This window comes from Mercenaria mercenaria, chromosome 6 (assembly GCF_021730395.1).
Source record: "Mercenaria mercenaria strain notata chromosome 6, MADL_Memer_1, whole genome shotgun sequence".
In the NCBI taxonomy this organism is placed as follows: Eukaryota; Metazoa; Mollusca; class Bivalvia; order Venerida; family Veneridae; genus Mercenaria; species Mercenaria mercenaria.
The window spans coordinates 59,113,666-59,139,240 of NC_069366.1; the positions used below are offsets into that span (position 1 = coordinate 59,113,666).

General features: G+C 38.0%; 1 protein-coding gene across 2 annotated transcripts in view; it reads left to right on the forward strand.

Moving 5' to 3' along the window:
- LOC123550460 (probable leucine--tRNA ligase, mitochondrial) overlaps positions 1–19,345 on the forward strand; it is a 61,527-nt gene extending 42,182 nt beyond the window's left edge. For both annotated transcript variants that reach the window (XM_053546050.1, XM_053546049.1), the window contains exons 18-25: positions 1,069–1,242; positions 1,933–2,024; positions 2,851–2,941; positions 4,525–4,676; positions 8,298–8,375; positions 10,310–10,432; positions 16,169–16,237; positions 18,273–19,345. In XM_053546050.1, coding sequence (XP_053402025.1) covers positions 1,069–1,242; positions 1,933–2,024; positions 2,851–2,941; positions 4,525–4,676; positions 8,298–8,375; positions 10,310–10,432; positions 16,169–16,237; positions 18,273–18,542 — 1,049 coding nt within the window. In that variant the 3' untranslated portion in view covers positions 18,543–19,345. The remainder of the gene's footprint in view (positions 1–1,068; positions 1,243–1,932; positions 2,025–2,850; positions 2,942–4,524; positions 4,677–8,297; positions 8,376–10,309; positions 10,433–16,168; positions 16,238–18,272) is intronic.
- Positions 19,346–25,575: the final 6,230 nt, after the last annotated feature.

Below are 25,575 nucleotides of genomic sequence, written 5' to 3' on the forward strand. Positions count from 1 at the left end.
CAAAAACTAGGTCACCAAATCAAATCAGAGGAAAAGCTTGTTAACATTCTAGAGGTCACAATTTTGGCCCAATCTTAATGAAACTTGGTCAGAATGTTACCCTCAATAAAATCTTGGACGAGTTCGCTATTGGGTCATCTGGGGTCAAAAACTAGGTCACCAGGTCAAATCGAAGGAAAAGCTTGTTAACACTCCAGAGGTCACAATTTTGGCCCAATCTTAATGAAACTTGGTCAGAATGTTACCCTCAATGAAATCTTGGACAAGTTAGATATTTTGTCATCTGGGTTCAAAAACTAGGTCACCGGGTAAAATCAAAGGAAAAGCTTGTTAAAACTGTAGAGGCCACATTTATGACTGTATCTTCATGAATCTTGGTCAGAATGTTAATCTTCATAGTCTCAAGGTCCAGTTGGAATCTGGGTCATGTAGGATCAAAAACTAGGTCACCAGGTCAAATTAAAGGAAAAGCTAGTTAACACTGTAGAGGTCACATTTATGACCATATCTTAATGAAACTTGGTCAGAATGTTGATCTTGATGATCTATAGGTCAAGTTCAAATCTGGGTCAGGTGGGGTCAAAAACTAGGTCACTAGGTCAAATCAAAGGGAAAGCTTGTTAACACTCTAGAGGCCACATTTATGACTGAATCTTCATGAAACTTAGTCAGAACATTAATCTTGGTGATCTTTAGGTCAAGTTCGAATCTGGATCATGTGGGATCAAAAACTAGGTCTCTGGGTCAAATCAAAGGAAAAGCTAGTTAACACTTTAGAGACCACATTTATGACCATATCTTAATGAAACTTGGTCAGAATGTTAATCTTGATGATCTTTAGGTCAATAGGTCAGGTGAGCGATACAGGGCCTTCACTCTTGTTCATTATAGATATATACTTGGAATGGTATATGTATTGTATAATTAATAAATCTGTCTTATGTGAATTTAAATGAAGAGACATAATCACATCCTTTGAATTTAGATTATCTAGCTTATTTAGATACTATTGCTGGCAATGTTTTTGTATACTATAAGTTATTGTGAATAATTTGTTTCTTTTTTCAGCACTGCTCCATCTCTATTATGCTCGGTTCTTCAGTCACTTCCTATGTGATCAGGGTATGTCATGTCATAGAGAGCCGTTTGTGAACCTTCTTACACAGGGAATGGTGAAAGGAGAAAGCTACAGAGTACAGAAAACTGGAATGTACCTAAAACCCAGTGAAGTTGAAAAAGTTGGTTAGTGTTAAAAAAGTTTTTTTCTGATTCTGTAACATGTAAATGTTGAACTTTGAGTTTCCATGCAATGACATTTACAAAACCAGAAAAATATATAACATTACAGATATGGTTCAAAACCTCACTTAAAGTAAGCCCGCCCGCTTAGCTCAATAGGTAGAGCGCAGATCTCTGGGTCGCGAGTTCGAGCCCTGGTTGAGGCGTATGTTCTCCTTGACGATTTGATAAAAGACATTGTGTCTGAAAGCATTCGTCCTCCACCTCAGATTCATGTAGGGAAGTTGGCAGTTACTTGTGGAGAACAGGTTTGTACTGGTACAGTATCCAGGAATGCTGGTTAGGTTAACTTCCCGCCGTTACATAAGTGAAATACTGTTGAAAAACGGCGTTAAACCCAAAACAAACTCACTTAAGGTATAGAGATTTACCCAGTTACCTGCACATGCCTAAAACAATGCCTGGAGGGGCACCTGGGATCTTTTGCAATGTTAAAAGCTGGAAAAGGCTATGTGTGGATGTTACTCTTAAACCCAACTAAAGAAAAATATGATAAGAATGTCTCATTGTGCTTTCAAATCGACTGTGGATCATCTAAATAGGACTTTGAATCAGAAAAGAACAGAGAACTGTTTTATTCCATTAACAAGTTTACAAAAACAAAGAGATCTTAAGATTTTATTCTTATTTCAGATGGCAAGTATGTACAGAAGGGTACAGGGGAGAAACTGATAGTAAAATATGAGAAAATGTCCAAGTCAAAACACAATGGCATAGATCCAGAGGTAATTATAGTCTTTATTGTATGAGATGTATATGCTGTCCTTGAAAACTATGCACCTAAAATAGGAAAAAACATGAGCTTGAACTCTATGGAGAGTTAAAGGTATGAGCTATCCAAGGTAGAACAATATGTGTAGGGGTTTTGCCAGGAGCAGACGTCGTGTTCAAGCAAAGGGAGGTGTGTGAGTGATCAGGGTTTAAGCAAACAAAGTTTACAGTTACTGAATGTTTAATATTTGGTGTTGAGAATTAAGTTAAAATATATTCTGTGAATGTGACCATGAAATCTATGAAAATTAGTTCCTGGTATAAAATGAATTAGCAATTCAGGTAGTATCTATACAGTATAACTATTTTCCGATATACTTTTTATCAATGAAACTTGAAGTACAGATGTGTTAAATATTTCAAGCAATTTTCCTTGCTTTGCACAATTTTCTTTCAGTGTGACTAATCATGTTTTACAAGAGTAAAATACTGCAGGCAAGCAACTATATTCTGTCCCCACTTTCAGGAATTTCAAATAACTGCTGAAATACTTTTCTGTAATGAGGCCAACCTGCAGAGCACAACATTCTGTAGTGTCAGTTCAAAGTCAACATATTTCTTTTTGCTATTGCATGATATATCAATTCATCTAAGCACTATTAGGAAACATGCACTGTTTTCAAAAGGGATCACCCATTTAGATTACTTTAATATTGGTTTTCGTAACACTCAAGAACTATGAAAAAACTTCAAGTTAAAAATGACTTGATAGGGTCTCTTGTCAGTAGTGTAAAATTAGAATATATGTGGAATATCTGTATTGTTTTCTTACTGCTTTAGGAACTATTTAAAGAATTTGGCGCAGACATGACTCGTTTGTGTATCCTTTCAAATGTGACCCCACAGTCGGATCGAAACTGGAATAATGATGGTACGTAGAATTCATGCAATTTTGTTTTTCTGTCATAAGCGTGAAAGAATCATTACTCTAGTGTATCGCAGAATAGATGTTTTTATAACATATAAGAATGTCTTGAAATATGAAAAGGCGGTCCTTCTTAGTCAAGAAGTTTTGTTCGCTGACTGCTGATTACTTGGATGTAACCTTTGTGGGTTTGAGAGCTACTTGGGTTGTCGAGTGAGGAAGCCATCATGCTGGCTTGCACTAGGTCTATGGTTCTGCCCAGGTCACTAGCCTGTCGGTGCTTGAGATCACGCTGGCTCGCACTAGGTCTATGGTTCTGCCCAGGTCACTAGCCTGTCGGTGCTTGAGATCACGCTGGCTCGCACTAGGTCTATGGTTCTGCCCAGGTCACTAGCCTGTCGGTGCCTGAGATCACGCTGGCTCGCACTAGGTCTATGGTTCTGCCCAGGTCACTAGCCTGTCGGTGCCTGAGATCATGCTGGCTCGCACTAGGTCTATGGTTCTGCCAAGGTTACTAGCCTGTCGGTGCTTGAGATCACGCTGGCTTGCACTAGGTCTATGGTTCTGCCAAGGTTACTAGCCTGTCAGTGCTTGAGATCACGCTGGCTTGCACTAGGTCTATGGTTCTGCCAAGGTTACTAGCCTGTCAGTGCTTGAGATCACGCTGGCTTGCACTAGGTCTATGGTTCTGCCAAGGTCACTAGCCTGTCAGTGCTTGAGACCACGCTGGCTTGGACTAGGTCTATGGTTCTGCCCAGGTCACTAGCCTGTCAGTGCTTGAGACCACGCTGGCTTGGACTAGGTCTATGGTTCTGCCCAGGTGACTAGCCTGTCAGTGCCTGAGATCACGCTGGCTTGCACTAGGTCTATGGTTCTGCCCAGGTTACTAGCCTGTCAGTGCCTGAGATCATGCTGGCTTGCACTAGGTCTATGTTTCTGCCCAGGTCACTAGCCTGTCAGTGCCTGAGACCACGCTGGCTTGGACTAGGTCTATGGTTCTGCCCAGGTCACTAGCCTGTCAGTGCCTGAGATCACGCTGGCTTGCACTAGGTCTATGGTTCTGCCCAGGTCACTAGCCTGTCAGTGCCTGAGACCACGCTGGCTTGCACTAGGTCTATGGTTCTGCCCAGGTCACTAGCCTGTCGGTGCCTGAGACCACGCTGGCTTGCACTAGGTCTATGGTTCTGCCCAGGTCACTAGCCTGTCAGTGCCTGAGATCACGCTGGCTTGCACTAGGTCTATGGTTCTGCCCAGGTCACTAGCCTGTCAGTGCCTGAGATCACGCTGGCTTGCACTAGGTCTATGGTTCTGCCCAGGTCACTAGCCTGTCAGTGCTTGAGATCATGCCAATAAGGGCATCTTGGTCTTCCTGTACCATTAAAGCTAGAAATTGTCACATAACCTGAATTGTGTTGGTATGCTTTAAAACCCAAGAAAACAGAGTTTCAATAACCATGAGTTAGTAATAGTTAAATTGATATTTTTTATTCTAGTGGTATAAAACAGTTAATAGCTTTCAAATTGTTGATGCATGAGTAACATAGTAAGTGAGAAATCATATTAATCAGTTTTGTATATCTATTGTTCAGTGTTTGCTGGTGTGCAGAAATGGTTACACAGGGTCTGGACTCTGGTTGGAGTCCTTGTTGAAACTCCAAACATAGAACAACCTGCCACACAGGAACATATCACTGAGTGGGATAGGAGAATAAAGGCATTCAGAAATAAGTATCTATTAGAGGTAAGATGTAAACAATGTTTTAAAAATGTGTACACCTTTATAAGTAGGGGGCAGTGTAGCATGGGGGTAGTATGTTTGTCTTGTACTTGCTCATGCATATGTACATGCCAAAGCCTTTATATGGAATTGAATAATTATTAATATTTTCATGCATTATTGCCCATAAAGTACATAGATGTACTTAGAAAAAGGAAGTTTTATAGGTATTTAATTCCTGGGGTTACTAATTATGTCTCATATTGTTTTTGCCCTGTCTGTCCGTCCGTCCATCCGTATGTCACACTTCATTTCCGAGCAATAACTGGAGAACCATTTGACCTAGAACCTTCAAACTTCATAGGGTTGTAGGGCTGCTGGAGTAGACGATCCCTATTGTTTTTGGGGTAACTCCGTCAAAGGTCAAGGTCACAGGGGCCTGAACATTGAAAACCATTTCCGATCAATAACTAGAAAACCACTTGACCCAGAATGTTGAAACTTCATAGGATGATTGATCATGAAGAGTAGATGACCCCTATTGATTTTGGGGTCACTCCGTCAAAGGTCAAGGTCACAGGGGCCTGAACATTGAAAACCATTTCCGATCAATAACTAGAGAACCACTTGACCCAGAATGTTGAAACTTCATAGGATGATTGGTCATGAAGAGTAGATGACCCCTATTGATTTTGGGGTCACTCCGTCAAAGGTCAAGGTCACAGGGGCCTGAACATTGAAAACCATTTCCGATCAATAACTAGAGAACCACTTGACCCAGAATGTTGAAACTTCATAGGATGATTGTACATGCAAAGTAGATGACCCCTATTGATTTTGGGGTCACTCCGTCAAAGGTCAAGGTCACAGGGGGCTGAACATTGAAAACCATTTCCGGTCAGTAACTTGAGAACCACTTGACCCAGAATGATGAAACTTCATAGGATGATTGTTCATGCAGAGTAGATGACCCCTAACGATTTTAGGATCACACTGTTAAAGGTCAAGGCCACAGGGGCCTGAACATGGAAAACCATTTCCAATTAATAACTTGAGAACCTCTCGACCCAGAATGTTGAAACTTCATAGGATGATTGTTCATGCAGAGTAAATGACCCCTATTGTTTTTGGGGTCACTCCGTTAAATGTCAAGGTCACAGGGGCCTGAACATTGATAACCAGTTCCGATCAATAACTTGAGAACCACTTGACCCAGAATGTTGAAACTTCATAGGATGATTGAACATGCAGAGTAGATGACCCCTATTGATTTTGGGGTCAGTCTATTAAAGGTCAAGGACACAGTGGCCTGTTCATGTAAAATCATTTTTTGGAAATAACTTGAGAACCACTTGACCTACAATGTTGAAACTTAATAGGATGATTGGACATGCAGAGTAGATGACCCCTAATTATTTTGAGGTCACTTGATCAAAGGTCAAGGTCACAGGAGCCTGAACAGTGACTTGAGAACCACTAGGCCAAGAGTGTTGAAATTTAGCGGGATGACTGGACATGCCAAGTAGATGATCCCTATTGCAGCCAACCATCAGTGTCTCTTTGACTTTCGCTCCTGACCCCTATTGACTTCTTGCCTATAGGACTTTGCATTGGGGGAGACATGCGCTTTTTTACAAAAGCATTTTCTAGTTTTTCTACCATTTGACCTAGAACCTTCAAACTTCATAGGGTTGTAGGGCTGCTGGAGTAGACGATCCCTATTGTTTTTGGGGTAACTCCGTCAAAGGTCAAGGTCACAGGGGCCTGAACATTGAAAACCATTTCTGATCAATAACTAGAAAACCACTTGACCCAGAATGTTGAAACTTCATAGGATGATTGATCATGAAGAGTAGATGACCCCTATTGATTTTGGGGTCACTCCGTCAAAGGTCAAGGTCACAGGGGCCTGAACATTGAAAACCATTTCCGATCAATAACTAGAGAACCACTTGACCCAGAATGTTGAAACTTCATAGGATGATTGGTCATGAAGAGTAGATGACCCCTATTAATTTTGGGGTCACTCCGTCAAAGTTCAAGGTCACAGGGGCCTGAACATTGAAAACCATTTCCGATCAATAACTAGAGAACCACTTGACCCAGAATGTTGAAACTTCATAGGATGATTGTACATGCAAAGTAGATGACCCCTATTGATTTTGGGGTCACTCCGTCAAAGGTCAAGGTCACAGGGGGCTGAACATTGAAAACCATTTCCGGTCAGTAACTTGAGAACCACTTGACCCAGAATGATGAAACTTCATAGGATGATTGTTCATGCAGAGTAGATGACCCCTAACGATTTTAGGATCACACTGTTAAAGGTCAAGGCCACAGGGGCCTGAACATGGAAAACCATTTCCAATTAATAACTTGAGAACCTCTCGACCCAGAATGTTGAAACTTCATAGGATGATTGTTCATGCAGAGTAAATGACCCCTATTGTTTTTGGGGTCACTCCGTTAAAGGTCAAGGTCACAGGGGCCTGAACATTGATAACCAGTTCCGATCAATAACTTGAGAACCACTTGACCCAGAATGTTGAAACTTCATAGGATGATTGAACATGCAGAGTAGATGACCCCTATTGATTTTGGGGTCAGTCTATTAAAGGTCAAGGACACAGTGGCCTGTTCATGTAAAATCATTTTTTGGAAATAACTTGAGAACCACTTGACCTACAATGTTGAAACTTAATAGGATGATTGGACATGCAGAGTAGATGACCCCTAATTATTTTGAGGTCACTTGATCAAAGGTCAAGGTCACAGGAGCCTGAACAGTGACTTGAGAACCACTAGGCCAAGAGTGTTGAAATTTAGCGGGATGACTGGACATGCCAAGTAGATGATCCCTATTGCAGCCAACCATCAGTGTCTCTTTGACTTTCGCTCCTGACCCCTATTGACTTCTTGCCTATAGGACTTTGCATTGGGGGAGACATGCGCTTTTTTACAAAAGCATTTTCTAGTTTGTAAACGATACTCATTACTTAACTGCATTGGCAGTTTAATCTTAGAGGGGTATTGTGTTTAGTTAGAAATATTTTTGTTCCAGTAGTTGAGTACATTCTTTGTTGAGTACATTCTTTGTAACGCATGTGTTAAAAATATTTTATATAATATAGTTCTTTTATATCTGAGTTGTGAATAGAAAAAATATCATGAAATATGACATTTTCAATATTTATTAGTTTAAATTTAATTGATTCTAAAGAGATTTAGATAGATTGAATGAAATTCAGCACAAATGTTTTTTACCATAAATCAGTTGTGAATTTGTTTATCGTTACCTGACAGAAGTCAATTCATTAACCTATTTGAAATTGTTTGTTCTTTAGAGAATTTTTCATTTATTTGCAGGGAACCAGTTATATTTTAAAACCTTGTTCAAATGTTATAATAGTGTGTCCGGTGACCAATCTCACAAAGCAACCTTGTCATTGGTCAGTTTCAAGATTGCTCTCAGAATGGGCCAGTCGGATGCCAAGAAATTTAAGACTTGTCTCTCCCTATTCAGTTTTATAACCTTGGGCCCAGGTAGGTTAAAGATTGATTATAACTTGAATAGGATAAAGCATTCAGTTGCAGATCAGTTATTTTCTACAATTGATATATAATTAATTTCATTTTTTTTTTCAGATTAGGTACTCCTTGAACAAAACCTTCATGTTCAACACTGCCATCTCCAGAATGCATGAAATTACCAGTCTTCTCAAGGTAAGAATTTTTGCATCTCCTCATGTGTACAGGATCATCATGATTAATTTATCTATGTCTGGTTTATCTTGTAATTCTATACATGTATGGTTGCAAAATTATAAAATTGAGGTAGGAAACTAGTCTTGGAATGTAATATGACCTATAATTGTGTTGGTGCGATGCTATACCCAACAAAAGCAAAACAAAAGAACAAACTTGCTTATCCCAGAATTCTGGTCCCATTTAAAATTCCTTCTTATGATACGCTCACTCCCTTGAAATTCCAGTACCAGATTTCCGCTGTTTTTGCAGAGTAAATGTAATACAGTAAACCTCGCTTATAAGGAAGAGCTCGGGACCTCTAAAAATTGTTCCTTATAACTGAGGTTCCTTATATCCATATAGCGAACTAGTTCCTTGTAACTGAGGTTTTTATAACGTACACAATTTGTATAGCTAACACTATTTGACTGACGTTTGAAAAGGGCTATGTTCACACTCCGGGCCGACCATGAATCTTTATATGAGAAAGTTGCGAGTCTAGTACAGGTCCATTCCTGGAGAGATGGTAAGGTAAACTGCCTGCATGTATATGACTGAAATAGTGTTGAACACGGCGTTAAACCTAAACTAAGCCAAAATGTACGTCTGTAAGAATGACCGTAATTTGTATGACTATAAGATATGTTGCAGTTACTCCCCTTACCTTGCTCGACTGCATGTTATGTGTATAGGCATCAATAGTAATATAAAATAAATGTTCAAATTTTTATTACATAAATGTTAAATTAGACTACCCATTAAATTTAAAAGTAGGGTGTTTATGACATACAGTATATTACGACTAGACAACGGCGCCACTCATACGGATTAAAGTGTAAATTTTACATATAGTTTTGCTATTGTCCATTTTAGCACCTGCCATAATTTTTACAATTGGAAATTTGGTAAACTGGACTGTTTGCCATTGTTAATCATGCATAATTAGCACATTTATTTAGGATAGTATGACCGTGACCGTAACCGTGACTGATTTTAGTTCACTGTTGTTAACATGAAAATACCTAATACATGTAGCTCTCGAACATGATCTTGAGTAAATATAAATCTACTATTGTCTAGTATTTGGTAAATGTTAATGATGGTATTATATATTTTCTATTTACCGTATCCGTGTATATCATAGAAATGAAATAATTTGTGTTTATTGATGTGCATGAAAGCGCGTGAAAATGCTGACGTTACTCTGCGATTCTCCTGTTTATTTCCGGTTTTCAATAATTTTTAGCTCAACTATTCGAAGGCATCGGCGTGAGCGTTAGCGTGAGGGTCACACAAATGTTAAAGTTTGCGTACCACCCCAAATATTTTCAAAGTCCATTGAGATATAGCTTTCATATTTTGCATACTTATTTACCATCATGACCCCAGTCTGTAAACAGGAGCAGACAACTCTATCAAGCATTTTGACTAAATAATGCCCCCCTTTGTGACTTAGAATATGCTTATTGTAAGGTTAAAGTTTTACTTATAGCTTATATTATACTATCAAGCACTGAGAATAGTCGAGCGCGCTGTCAACTGACAGCTCTTGTTATTCTCTTTGTCTGTTCCCTATAACCAAGGTGTTTTCCATTGAATTTCATACTTTGGGACTTGAAAAAGTGTTCCTTACAACCGAGTGTTCCTTATAACCGAGTTCCCTATAACCGGGGAGTTTTAAATTGCATAAAGAAGGAATTAGATTGGGGAATTGAAAACTGTTCCTTATAACCGAGTGTTCCTCATATCCAAGTTCCTTATAAGTGAGGTTTACTTTAGTTACAAACTAATAGCAAAATTGGTAAAGATTAGCTGGTGTTTTGGACTTTATAAAATTTAAGACCACTTAAGCATACTTATTCATGACTTTAAACTCTTGTCATTGGTATCTTGTGTTTATTCATGAACAGAAAGTTCCAGTTGAAGTAGCCTGTGAGAGTAAGGAATATGAGGGAACTGTGAAAGATCTTGTCACTATGATTGCCCCCTTTGCTCCAATGTTTAGTTCCGAATGCTGGGCAGGACTTAAGCAGGTTAGTATACAAGTTTATTTACTATGACTAATTGCTGCGCATACCTGGCTGAACTGAAAGTAGTAAAAATAGAAGCTGGCTGTTCTGTTATAACTTCGTCTGAATGCTGAGCTGCTTTGAAATAAGTAAGACGGTGGACAAGGTGGCCAACCCATGGGACTTTTCGATATTGTACACACGGGGGAAAATCGCTAGATTCATGTAACGTTTTGTTTGTAATTTCCATATTACTTGATGGATTTTAATAAAATAAAAAGTGTCAAGGACAGAAAAATAAGTACTTTCATCAGCACAAAAGGTCTGCTGCATTCTATCAATACTGTCTTTATGTTACCTACACATTTGGTGAGTTGTTTGATAATGGTATCAAGAATTTCTGCCTGACACCTTTATGCGTCGAGGAAAGCACCAATTTTCCTGTCTTTGACACCTTTTAGCTCCACTATTCGGGGAATAGGGGGGCTATTCTACTTGCCCCAGCATCAGCTTCGGCATCAGCCTGACCTTTCTTGGTTAAAGTTTTTTTTGGCAACCTTTGTTTTTCTGTCATATCTTTGTTACTATTGCTTATATCTTACTGTAACTTCACATAAACATTGTCCAGTATACAAACAAAGTATGTATAGGGGCTGAGCCAATTATACCCAAGGTCAAGGTCACCAAGGTGTTATAGTTAGGTTATTTTTAAGGTTCAAGTTTTTTGGCAACCTTTGTTTTTCTGTCATATTTTTGTTACTGTTGCTTATATCTTACTGTAACTTCACATAAACATTGTCCAGTATACAAACAAAGTATGTGTAGGGGCTGAGCCAATTATACCCAAGGTCAAGGTCACCAAGGTGTTATACTTAGGTTATTTTTAAGGTTAAAGTTTTTCGGCAACCTTTGTTTTTCTGTCATAGCTTTGTTACTATTGCTTATATCTTACTGTAAGTTCACATAAACATTGTTCAGCATACAAACAAAGTATGTGCAGGAGCTGGGCCCATTATACCCAAGTTCAAGATCACAAAGTTGTTATACTTGGAATTATTTTCATGTTTGATTTTTTCGAAAGCTTCGTTTGTAGACATATCTTTCGTACTTATAAAAGATAAAGACTTGAAATTAAAAAAAATTCTTTATAATCATCATCTGCATGTGTGGTTACAAACCCCATAACTCTAATTGTATTTTTGACAGAATTATGCCCCTTTTGTAAAAGTTTTTTTTAGCTCACCTGTCACATAGTGACAAGGTGAGCTTTTGTGATCACCCTTCGTCCCTCGTCAGTCCATCCGTGTGTCCGTCCGTGCGTCCGTCAACAATTTCTTGTCTGCACGATAGTGGTTTCATTTATGATTTTATTTTAACCAAACTGGCACACAACTTGTATCACCATAAGATCTCGGTTCCTTTCTTGAACTGGCCAGATCCCATTATGGGTTTCAGAGTTATGGCCCCTGAAAGGGCCAAAATCAAATATTTTGACCTTGTCTGCACAATAGCAGCTTTATTTATAATTTGACTTTTACCAAACTGGCACATAACTTGTATCACCATAAGATCTCGGTTCCTTTCAAGAACTGGCCAGATCCCATTATGGGTTCCAGAGTGATGGCCCCTGAAAGGGCCGGAATTAGCTATTTTGACCTTGTCTGCACAATAGCAGCTTCAGTTATGATTTTATCTTAACCAAACTTGCACACAACTTGTATCACCATAAGATCTTGATTTCTTTCTTGAACTGGCCAGATCCCATTATGGGTTTCAGAGTTATGGCCCCTGAAAGGGCCAAAATCAGCTATTTTGACCTTGTCTGCACAATAGCAGCTTTATTTATGATTTGATTTTTACCAAACTGGCACACAACTTGTATCACCATAAGATCTTGGTTCCTTTCTTGAATTGGCCAGATCCCATAATGGGTCCCAGAGTGATGGCCCCTGAAAGGGCCAAAATCAGCTATTTTGACCTTGTCTGCACAATAGTAGCTTCATTTATGATTTGATTTTAACCAAACTTGCACACAACTTGTATCACCACAAGACATCACAAGATCTTGCTTCCTTTCTTGAACTGGCCAGATTCCATCATGGGTTCCGGAGTTATGGCCCCTTAAAGGTCCAAAATTGGCTGTTTGAGCTTTTGCAGCCATATAGAGACTTTATTTATGGTTTTATTTGCTACAAACGTCCAAAATGTCTTCAACAACAATAAATCTTGGATTCCATGACAAGTCAGATCCAATCATAGGTTCCAGAGATATTTTTTATCTGATTACCTCCCCTGATTGTAATCAAAATGGATTTATATCAGTAAGTACTTATAGGATGTATTTGAAATTTAATTATTGTTATTAGTTGGAGTGAGACAGTCAGGGTAGATAACTATGGACTGATTTTATGTCAAATTACCTCCCTTTATTTCAAATTAAAATGGGTGTATCTCCGTAACTAATGTAGATACTGATCTGAAATTTGATTTATGTCAGCAGATTTATTTGGCAGATCTTTCTTTTGTTCACTTTTACAATATATTTTTTTTTTTAATTACTTCCCTTTTTATACGCCCGTTTAAAAAACGGGACATATTATGGGAACGCCTCTGGCGGGCGGGCGGCGTCCACAGACTTTGTCCGGAGCATATCTTCTGCATGCATGAAGGGATTTTGATGAAACTTGGCACAGTTGTTCACCATCATGAGACGGAGTGTCATGCGCAAAAACCAGGTCCCTAGGTCTAAGGTCAAGGTCAAGGTCACACTTAGAGGTCAAAGGTCAAATTCAAGAATGACTTTGTCCGGAGCATATCTTCTACATGCATGGAGGGATTTTGATGAAACTTGGCACAATTGTTCATCATCATGAGACGGAGTGTCATGCGCAAGAACCAGGTTCATAGGTCTAAGGTCAAGGTCACAGTTAGAGGTCAAAGGAAACAAGAAAGAAAACTTTGTCCGGAGCATATCTTTTTCATGCATGGAGGGATTTTGATATAACTTGGCACAAATGTTCACCACCACGAGGCGGAGTGTCATGCGCAAGAATCAGGTCCCTAGGTCTAAGGTCAAGGTCACACTTAGAGGTCAAAGGATACAAGAATAAAAACCTTGCCAGGAGCATTTCTTCTTCATGCATAGAGGGATTTTGATATAACTTTGCACAAATGTTCACCACCACGAGGTGGAGTGTCATGCGCAAGAACCAGGTCCCTAGGTCAAAGGTCAAGGTCACACTTAGAGGCCAAAGGTCAGATACAAGAATGACTTTGTCTGAAGCATTTCTTCTTCATGCATGGAGGGATTTTGATGTAACTTGGCACAATTATACACCATCATGAGAGAAAATGTCGTGCACAGTTCCTTTCTTTAGAATTACTTCCCTTTGTTGTTACTGTAAATAGCTTATATTGTAACTTCTTCATTACTAGTCGTAGGAAAAATCGAGACCACTTTTCTGTAGTACAACATGCATGCTACATCCAATTTTGAGGTGTATTTTGACCAATCTCTACCTGGTGAAGACTTTTATGTGGACTTACATTTTTTTTTTTGGATTTTTTTTTTTTTTTTTTAAGATTAACTTCCCTTAGTTGTTGCTATAAATAATTTATATTGTAACTTTTTTATAATTGACCATAGGGAAAAACCAAGACCACTTTTCTGTGGTACAACATAGATGTTACTTTCAAATTTTAGGTGTATTTTAAGGTCTCTCTACCTGGTAAGGAATTTTTTTATGGACTTAGGAAAACAAAAGACTTACAATGATTACTAAACAACCACAAAATTAAAATTCATTTGCAATACAGCAGCTAGAGTAAAGAAATTTGCTGTGACGGGCGTATATTGTGACATTCTGGCACTCTTGTTCGTTACTATAAATAGCTTATTTTTAGTAACTTTTTAGCTCACCTGTCACAAAGTGACAAGGTGAGCTTTTGTGATCGCGCGGTGTCCGTCGTCCGTGTGTCCGTAAACTTTTCCTTGTGACATCTCTAGAGGTCACATTTTTCATGGGATCTTTATGAAAATGGGTCAGAATGTTTCATGGTAAATTCTAGGTCAAGTTCGAAACTGGGTCACGTGCCATCAAAAACTAGGTCAGTAGGTCTAAAAATAGAAAAACCTTGTGACCTCTCTAGAGGCCATAATTTTCAATGGATCTTCATGAAAATTGGTCAGAATGTTCACCTTGATGATATCTAGGTCAAGTTCGAAACTGGGTCACGTGCAGTCGAAAAAACTAGGTCAGTAGGTCTAAAAATAGAAAAACGTTGTGACCTCTCTAGAGGCCATATATTTCATAAAATCTTCTTGAAAATTGGTCAGAATTTTCACCTTGATGATATATAGGTCAAGTTTGAAACTGGGTCATGTGCCGTCAAAAACTAGGTCAGGAGGTCTAAAAATAGAAAAACCTTGTGACCTCTCTAGAGGCCATATATTTCACAAGATCTTCATGAAAATTGGTCAGAATGTTCACCTTGATGATATCTAGGTCAAGTTTGAAACTGGGTCACGTGCGGTCAAAAACAAGGTCAGTAGGTCTAAAAATAGAATAACCTTGTGACCTTTCTAGAGGCCATATATTTCACAAAGTCTTCAAGAAAATTGGTCAGAATGTTCACCTTGATGATATCTAGGTCAAGTTCGAAACTGGGTCACGTGCCATCAAAAACTAGGTCAGTAGGTCAAATAATAGAAAAACCTTGTGACCTCTCTAAAGGCCATATTTTTCATGGGATCTGTATGAAAGTTGGTCTGAATGTTCATCTTGATGATATCTAGGTCAAGTTCGAAACTGGGTCACGTGTGGTCAAAAACTAGGTCAGTAGGTCTAAAAATACAAAAACCTTGTGACCTCTCTAGAGGCCATACATTTCATGAAGTCTTCATGAAAATTGGTCAGAATTTTTATCTTGATAATATCTAGGTCAAGTTCAGAACTGGGTCACATGAGCTCAAAAACTAGGTCACTATGTCAAATAATAGAAAAAAGGACGTCATACTCAAAACTGGATCATGTGGGAAGAGGTGAGCGATTCAGGACCATCATGGTCCTCTTGTTTATTATTGGCCGTAGGGAAAAACCGAGACCACTTTTCTGTGGTACAACATGGATGGTACCTCCAATTTTTAGGTGTATTATGACACATCTATACCTTGTAAGAATTTTTTTTCTTTTTGTTTAAATTCTTCCCTTTGTTGTTCCTGTCCTTTGGATTTAGATATTTTTTCTGAGGACTTTCTTGTCCTCATATGCAATGATAACAGGTGAGCGATATAGGGCCATCATGGCCCTCTTGTTTTTTTTAATTGAGACATAAATTCATTCTACTGTCAAATCGCCGAATAGTGGAGCGCGCTGTCTTATGGACAGCTCTTGTTATTGTATTAAATCTGTCAAGTAACAAAAAATTATAAGCAAAAATGTTACCTGAATTGAGCGATTTTCCCCAAGTGTATGACAGCAAAAAGTCATTTTGGTTGGCCACCCTGGTGCACTCTTAAGTGTGCTGAGTCTTGTACCACTGCAGTAATAGCAGGACTTTTTAATTGGTCTTTCTTATTATCAACATTTTCTTTGTGGACTATCAAGTTAGTTAATCTTTGTTAAAGTACTATTTCTGTTCAGGTAAAGGAGAATATAATATTTATGCTAAAATATAAGTAACAGTGTGGAATGCATTATTTTGATTTTCTTTGAACTGTGTCAGAAGGTTGACTGGTCTGTTGAATATTGTATTTTACAGCCAGGTCATGTGTTGGATCAGAAGTGGCCAGAAGTCGATGCAGATACTCCATTGAAATTAAATGTCTTTGTAAGTATTTTCCGCATTTCTTGTTATTGTCTTCAGTCACCAACAGAGTACAGGTTAGTACTGGTACAGAATTTAAGAACAGCCATTAAGTTACTGATATGAGCCGCGCCATAAGAAAACCAACATAGTTCATTTGCGACCAGCAGTCTGGTCAGGATCCATGCTGTTCGCTAACGGTTTCTCTAATCGCAATAGGCTTTGAAAGCGAACAGCATGGATCCTGACCAGACTGTGCGGATGCACAGGCTGGTCTGGATCTATGCTGGCCGCAAATGCAATATGTTCGTTTTCTCATGGCGTGGCTCATATACTGTTCATAAAGAGTGTATGTGGCAAATGAAAGAAACAGATATTTATGTTAAGACATTCTCAGAAAATATTGTAAGGATGTAGTATACCATAAAATTTGAATATTTTCACGTTCAGATGGAAGCAGATGTTACGAAATTTGCAACAACTTTTACAGCAAAGGAAAAGTGTTTGTATATTCATACTTTAACCTGTCTCAGATGTGATGCTAAATGGTTTAATTATGCTGAAATATTTAATAAATTACCACATGTATGCCACAAAACATTGTGTTAACATGACACCATTAACATCATGATGTGTCAGTAACTGCAAAAAAAATGATAGCCTTTATCTTGGAAGTATGTGAATTTCAGCTATTTAGCTCACTTGATCACGAAGTGCTCTGAATGAGTGATTGTGATTCCCACTGCTGTCCGATCATCTGTACACACCTTTCTTCAAGGGATATTTCCTCTAAAACCATGTGATGGAAGTTTATGGCAGTGAAAACATGCCACTCCCTGTTACCTATATTTCCTTAAAAAATGAGAAAAATGCATTCCCATGGAAACACAAGCCCCAGGACATATGTTGTTTAAGCTTTTTTTAGAAAGCTAATGCATATACATATAAAATTACCATCTACACAGACTTCTATGGGTAGGAGTAAACCCGAATTAAGGTGGTGTTAAAGCCTACACAGACTTCTATGGGTAGGAGTAAACCCGAATTAAGGTGGTGTTAAATGTACATATTTTCTTTCTTCTTTCAATAGAAAATACCTCATGTAATTCAAACCTCGATACTTAAAACCAGGATAAGCCAGCTGGCTTTATTCAGTGGGGGCCCCATGTGGTTCTGGGACGATCTGTGTATGAAAAGAATTGGAACCATTGCCTTACCCTTGCATGATCATAAGAGGCGACTAAAAGGGTCTTAACACTTGGTTTTGCAGTAACTCTGTGATTCCAGCAGGTATGCAAAATTTGATTCCATACCTCATGTTTTTATTTCGATGTAAATGAGATGTGGAACCAAAATTTGTAGTCCTGTTTGGTGCCATATAACTTATACTGTGTTGGTGCGCAGTAAAACCCAAATAAATAAATAAATAAATAATTCAATGGGGAGAGCACAGATATACAGATTGCAGGATCGTGAGTTTGATCCCCGGATGAGGCATATGTTCTCTGTGACGCTTTGATAAGAGATCTGAAATCATTCGTACTCCTTTTCTTGTCCTTGTGGGGAAGTTGGCAGTTACTTGCAGAGAACAGGTTTATACTGGTAGAATCCTGGAACACTGGTTAGGTTAACTGGGTGGGCCGGTGGTCTAGTGGTAACACACTTGACTGTCAGTCCAGAGGTCCGGGGTTTGAATTCCTGTCCAGGCACTGGAAACTTCTGAGATGCTCTTGAGTGTCTCCCACCTAACTTAGAGGCTAACTTAGAGGCCTGTACTGGTTCTTCCCGGGAAAGATGGCTTGTGTGTATCAAAGCTATACACTGGGCACGTTAAAGAACCTGACTGTCGATTCGCAAAGAGCTAGGCTAAGTTAGCCGGACAAGTCTGTATTTAATGACTTTAAACCCAAAACAAACCTGGGTAAAAATATCTTGAAGAGAATGAGATAAACACTAGGTTTTAGCAGCTATGGTTCAATAACAAGGTTTACTACATTCTTAGATAGGCTTTGCTATACCTACCCTTTGTAAGAACTGTTCTATATTTTATCATTTTCAGTGTAATGACAACCAGATTGGAATTATTGAAATGGAACCTTCAGAATTAAAGAAATTGACAAAGAGTGTAGCACTAACACTGTCACAACAGCAGCCATTTTACCGAGATAAAATCGGTGAACATAAATTGGAGGGGATCTCTCTTGCTGTAAATGAGGACTGGAATGCTATTTTCATGTTGGATGTTCCGAGTCTTCTCGATGAGAAAGAACAGAAGAAAAACAAAAAAGGAAAGAAGAATAAGAAATTAGTGTGGTTTGCAGATTTTTGATGTAAGATTAGGATAGTTTATTTATTTAGGTTAGTGTGTAAGAGTTTCTGGTGTTCAGAGGAAAATTACAGTAAGTCTTTCTTTTAAGCCAAGTACTGTTTTTAGTTAAGCTATTGTTTTGTACAGTTTTTGCATGTTTTTTTTTTTAAAGTATACTGAGAAATCATTATTACTAAATTGGGACCAATTTTTAAGGATTTTATGGTGGTGTCTATCCATGAAATTAAATCTCCACAAATAAAATTCCAATATTGTGGTTAGAATCAATTAAAATATTTCCTGTTGAAATTTAGTGCAATCAGAAGAAAAAGATTTCATAGGACACATGTATACTGTATGATTCTACTGTAAAATCAGACTTCTCAGCAAGGGATTTATTTTTACTCGGCATTATTGATTATTTATTTGCATTTTGTCTAACAGATAGGTACAGACTGCTTAAGTGAACATAAAACTTAGATTATTATAATTGCTTCATCATTTTGTTAAATTTTGGTGGCAGCAAAATGTCTATTATTACAGTGTTTTGAAATGATTCCATATATAAATTACTAGTCGGTAGTTTGTGCTAGTGACTGGTCTGTAGTTGCAACACACGGGTTGGAGTCAAAACTCATGAGAACTAGATGTGTGTCCATGGGACATTAGTATCCTCATCCTCGATTTTATGTCACAATATGGTTGCATGTTACTTGTTCGCAATACAAGACAGTAAATTTTTATATTGATAATGCAAATGTGATCAGGTTAGAAATAACTGAAAAATTATTTATATATTCATTTTTGTTCTTGTTGGGGTAGAGGCGAGGTTTTGGGTAGGGGGTGGGGGGAGATAAGGGGGAGAGCGGGTGGTGAGTCCCAAATAAAACTCTAGGTGCACAACTTAACTTACATGCAGTACAAACGTATTGGCCTTTAATGCATATTTTTGATTAGGTCAAGGGTCATAACTCTTGAGCATGGGCTGAGATATATAAAATATATACCTGATGCTCTTACTTTCAGTAAATGTTTATCTTTAGCACAACTTCCAGCAGCAAAGAAAGTTCAAACTCTTAAATTTTCCAGTGTTTTTCTTCTAGAATGCCTCAGATGCATAATTTAATTGAACTGAAGCTTGACCATTCTGCTAGGGAACACAAGCTTGAACTTTCCAGCATGTTTTTATGTGTTCTAGGAAAATCTGGATCGTCAAAATAAATTAGTTAAGATATCTTTAGGTTTTTGTTTGTATGACTCATTCTTAATCATAAATAGAATTGCCATACCAGGTTTCCAGTCACCTTACTCTTGTATTACATTGATTATACCATACCAGGTTTCCAGTCCCCTTACACTTGTATTACATTGATTATACCATACCAGGTTTCCAGTCACCTTACTCTTGTATTACATTGATTATACCATACCAGGTTTCCAGTCCCCTTACACTTGTATTACATTGATTATACCATACCAGGTTTCCAGTCGCCTTACACTTGTATTACATTGATTATACCATACCAGGTTTCCAGTCACCTTACTCTTGTATTACATTGATTATACCATACCAGGTTTCCAGTCACCTTACTCTTGTATTACATTGATTATACCATACCAGGTTAACTCCAATCTTGTATTACAACCTAGGCTGTCTAAGCGACCCCCTGAATTTGGATACTCCCTGTCTTATACAACCATGTTCCATCCCACCTAATGTATTAGCTATATTACATGACTCTCTGTCCGGATGTTCCCTTTTGTCTGTTTTAAATGACTTGAGTCCGCTAGAATTAGCTATTTTGACCTTGTCTGCACAATAGCAGCTTCATTTATGATTTGAATTTAATCAAACTTGCACAAAACTTGTGTCACCATAAGATCTCGGTTTCTTTCTTGAACTGGCCAGATCCCATTATGGGTTCCAGAGTTATGGCCCCTGAAAGGGCCAAAATTGACCTAGTCTGCACAATAGCAGCTTCATTTATGATTTGATTTTAACCAACTTGTATCACCGCAAGATCTTGGTTCCTTTCTTGAACTGGCCAGATTCCATCATGGATTTCAGAGTAATGGACCCTTAAAGGTCCAAAATTTGCTATTTTGGCTTTTGCAGCCATATAGAGACTTCATTTATGGTTTGATTTGATACAAACTTCCAAAATATCTTCAACAACAATAAATCTTGGATTCCATGACGAATCTGTCAGATCCAATCGTAGGTTCCAGAGTTATTTTATATCTGATTACCTCCCCTGATGGTAATCAAAATGGATTTATATTGATCAGTAAGTACTTATAAAAGTTATTTGAAATTTCATTATTGTCATTAGTTGGACTGAGACAATCAGGGTAGATAACTATGGACTGATTTTATGTCAAATTACCTCCCTTTATTTCAAATTAACGTGGGTATATCACCATAACTAATGAAGATACTGATCTGAAATTTCATTTATGTCAACAGATGGACTTGGACAATCAGTGAAGATACATATTGACTGAATTTATGACAAATTACCTCCCTTTATTTTTTATCTAAATGAATACTCCTTAGCAGCTTCTAATGAGATTGGTTTGAAACATTATTTATGTCTTCCATGGTAAGAAATAGTCATTATAGATAACTCTTGAGTGAACATATATCGATATGAATACTTTACTAATATATTGTTGTATAGGCTTGTACTCTGTATCTTCTACATGCATATACCAATGCATGATTACCTCCCCTGATTTTAATAAAAATGGATTTATCTCTGTAAATATTTATAGAACTCATTTGAAATTTCATTATTGTCTTTAGTTGGATTGAGGCAGTCAGGGTAGAAAGCTATGGACTGATTTTATGTCAAATTACCTCCCTTTGTTTCAAATTAAAATGGGTGTATCCCAGTAACCAATGAAGATACTGATTTGAAATGTCACTTGTGCCATCAGATGGACTCGGACAATCAGGGTAGATAACTTTTGACTGAATTTATGACAAATTACCTCCCTTTATTTTATGTAAACGAATATATATCAGCAGCATCTAATGAGATTGGTTTTAAATGTTATTTAAGTCTTCCAGGGTAAGGAATAGTCATGTTAGTACAAAAACGCAGCATTTGAGCCTAGGACCCTCAAACTTGGTATGGAAATTTGCCCTGACTAGGTCAAAAGGGAGTGTTACAAGAAAATGTTTATCCTGATTATATTTAATGTGTATGTCTATGTGCTCTATGTCAAAACTTGATCATATCATTTTGAGCAATGGTATTCAGGTGAGCGATACAGGGCCATCATGGCCCTCTTGTTTTCAGTACAGCTTAACCATTTTGGCTAAGAAACACAAGTCTGAACTTTTCAACCCTTATGGCAGGAAAAATCTGGATCATCAAAATGAATTGATTTAAATGTCTTTAGTTATTTGTTTTTTAGCTTACCTGTCACATAGTGACAAGGTGAGCTTTTGTGATCACCCTTCGTCCGTAGTCCGTCAGTCCGTCAACAATTTCTTGTCTGCACGATAGAGGTTTCATTTATGATTTTATTTTAACCAAACTTGCACACAACTTTTATCACCATAAGATCTCGGTTCCTTTCTTGAACTGGCCAGATCCCATTATGGGTTCCAGAGTTATGGCCCCTGAAAGGGCCAAAATTAGCTATTTTGACCTTGTCTGCACAATAGCAGCTTCATTTATGATATGATTTTAACCAAACTTGCACACAACTTGTATCACCATAAGATCTTGGTTCCTTTCTTGAACTGGCCAGATTCCATTATGGGTTCCAGAGTTATGGCCCCTGAAAGGGCCAGAATTAGCTATTTTGACCTTGTCTGCACAATAGCAGCTTCATTTTTAATTTTATTTTAACCAAACTTGCACACAACTTGTATCACCATAAGATCTTGTTTCCTTTCTTGAACTGGCCAGATTCCATCATGGGTTCCAGAGTTATGGCCCCTGAAAGGGCCAGAATTAGCTATTTTGACCTTGTCTGCACAATAGCAGCTTCATTTATGATTTGAATTAAATCAAACTTGCAAAACACTTGTGTCACTATTAGATCTCGATTCCTTTCTTGAACTGGCCAGATCCCATAATGGTTTTTAGAGTTATGGCCCCTGAAAGGGCCAAAATTAGCTATTTTGACATTGTCTGCACAATTATAGCAGCTTCATTTATGATTTAAATTTAATCAAACTTGCACACAACTTGTATCACCACAAGATATTGGTTCCTGGTTTGAACTGGCCAGATTCCATCATGGGTTCCAGAGTTATGGCCCCTTAAAGGTCCAAAATTTGCTATTTTGGCTTTTGCAGCCATATAGAGACTTCATTTATGGTTTGATTTTATACAAACTTCCAAAATATCTTCAACAGCAATAAATCTTGGATTCCATGATAAATCTTTCAGATCCAAAAAAATATTTTATATCCAATTACCTCCCCAGATTGTAATCAAAATGGATTTAGATCAGTAAGTCTTTACAGGACTTATTTGAAATTTCATTATTGTCAGTAGTTGGAAGTGAGACAATCAAGGTAGATAACTATGGACAGATTTTATGTCAAATTACCTCCCTTTATTTCAAATTAAAATGGGTATTTCTCCATAACTTATGAAGATACTGATCTGAAATTTCAACAGATGGACTTGGACAATCAGTGAAGATACATATTGACTGAATTTATGACAAATTACCTCCCTTTATTTTTTATCTACATGAATACACCTTAGCAGCTTCTAATGAGATTGGTTTGAAACGATCATATCATTTTGAGCAATGGTACTCAGGTGAGCGATATAGGGCCATCATGGCCCTCTTGTTTTGTGGTATCATCCATGATCAGTGATAGATTGGCCATACCAGATTGCTAGTCACTCCGCTATTGTATTACATTAGATAAACCATACCAGGATGTAAGTCAATCCACTCTTGCATTGCATTAAATATATCGGTACCATACCAGGTTGTCAGTGACTCCAGTCTTGTATTACATTGAATAAACCATACCAGGTTGCCACTCACTCCAGTCTTGTATTGTGTTGAATATACGGTACAAGGTTGCCAGTCACTCCAGTCTCGTATTACATTGAATAAACCATACCCGGTTTCAAGTTGCACCAGTCTTGTATTACATTGAATAAACCATACCAGGTTAACATACCAGGTTGCCATTCTTTCCAGTCTTGTATTAAATTAATTAACCATACCAGGTTGCCAGTCAGCCCAGTCTGTATTGCATTAAATAAACCATACCAGGTTAACATACCAGGTTGCCATTCTTTCCAGTCTTGTATTACATTAATTAACCATACCAGGTTGCCAGTCAGCCCAGTCTGTATTACATTGAATAAACCATACCCGGTTTCAAGTTGCACCAGTCTTGTATTACATTGAATAAACCATACCAGGTTGCCATTCTTTCCAGTCTTGTATTACATTAATTAACCATACCAGGTTTCCAGTCAGCCCAGTCTTGTATTGCATTAGATAACTGTATCAGGTTGCCAGTCACCCCAGTCTTGTATTACATTGAATAAACCAAACCAGGTTGCCAGTCACTCTAGTCTTGTATCACATTTAATAAACCATACCAGATTGCCAATCACTCCAGTCTTGTATTGCATTAAATAAACCATACCAGATTGCCACTTGCTCCAGTCTTGTATTGCATTAAATAAACCATACCTTGTTGCCACTTGCTCCAGCCTTGCATCACATTGAATAAACTGTACCAGGTTGCCAGTTGCTCCAGTCTTGTATCACATTGAATAAACCGTACCAAGTTGCCAGTCACTCCAGTCTTGTATTATACTGAATAAACCATACCAGGTTAACATACAAGGTGGCCACTCACTCCAGTCTTGTATCACATTAAATAAACCATACCAGGTTGCCACTCACTCCAGTTTTGTATCACATTAAATAAACCATACCAGGTCGCCAGTCACTCTAGTCTTGTATAACATTAAATAAACAACTACTGACACTGTTAGTAATATTCTAATAATCTTGCATTGATTTGTATTTGAAATGTTATTGCCACCTACGTGAACAAATATAATGTCTGGGTTCTTTTCCCAGATCAGTGGAAGTTGTAGTTTCAGGTGGAGATTCTCCACAGTTTAGCCACTGTATCCTTCCCAGTGTATGTTACATTGTTGGAATGATCTTTTGTGGGGATTATTTAACTGTACCCCTTACCATCTGACTATATTATCCCTCAATCCATATTTCCTTTCTGTTGTCCTGGGGATAGAAGAGTTAATATTTCTGTTTCAGAATCTGGGCTCTCCGTCTAAGTTGTGTCCTGTTCTTCAGATTTTTTACTGTTCTTTTGGTTGCTTGGAACATGAATAGTCTGTTTTCTTTTCTTAGCGGGTTGACCCCTTCCAAAAGTTAGGCTGCCACCTCTTCATTTGGATATAAAGAAAGATAGTCCTTTAATGCTGGTAAGTTGATAGGAGTGCTGGCAAGGGAATGGAGGTCTCAGTGACCCTCTAGTAGATGCCAATCAGCCTGTCTAATGTTTCTCTGACGTCTAAGTGATGAGTACCTAAAACGATATTGATTGGTATTTAGGGAACTCTGGAAACAATACTACCCATTACATCACATAAAGTTATGTGCCTATATACAAGGCAATTTGACATATACACCTTGAAAATTGAAGTCATAACATCTCACGCTTTGCATGCCACAATTTTCAGGTTTAGGATTGTACATGTATAACAGCCAAAGCTCTTGGTCTGTGTACTCCAAGACAGAAGAATTCTTGGATTTCTGTAGCAAAAATTGTTCATCATACTTTAAACAGTTTGAATTACCAGCTTGGCTAGAACCTGATCTGATCATATGCATGTATCTAAACAAGTCTGAATGGTCTTTAACATGAGCCGCACATAGATATTCATGTATATTAAGAAGCCATCAGTCTAGACAGACAATGAATCTGTCTATTTGGCTTGAGCCTTTGACTGAACTTTTAAATATCCATCTGCTTTATTTACAAGTAAAGTCATATATGACATTGATTTTGTTGATCCTTCATTAT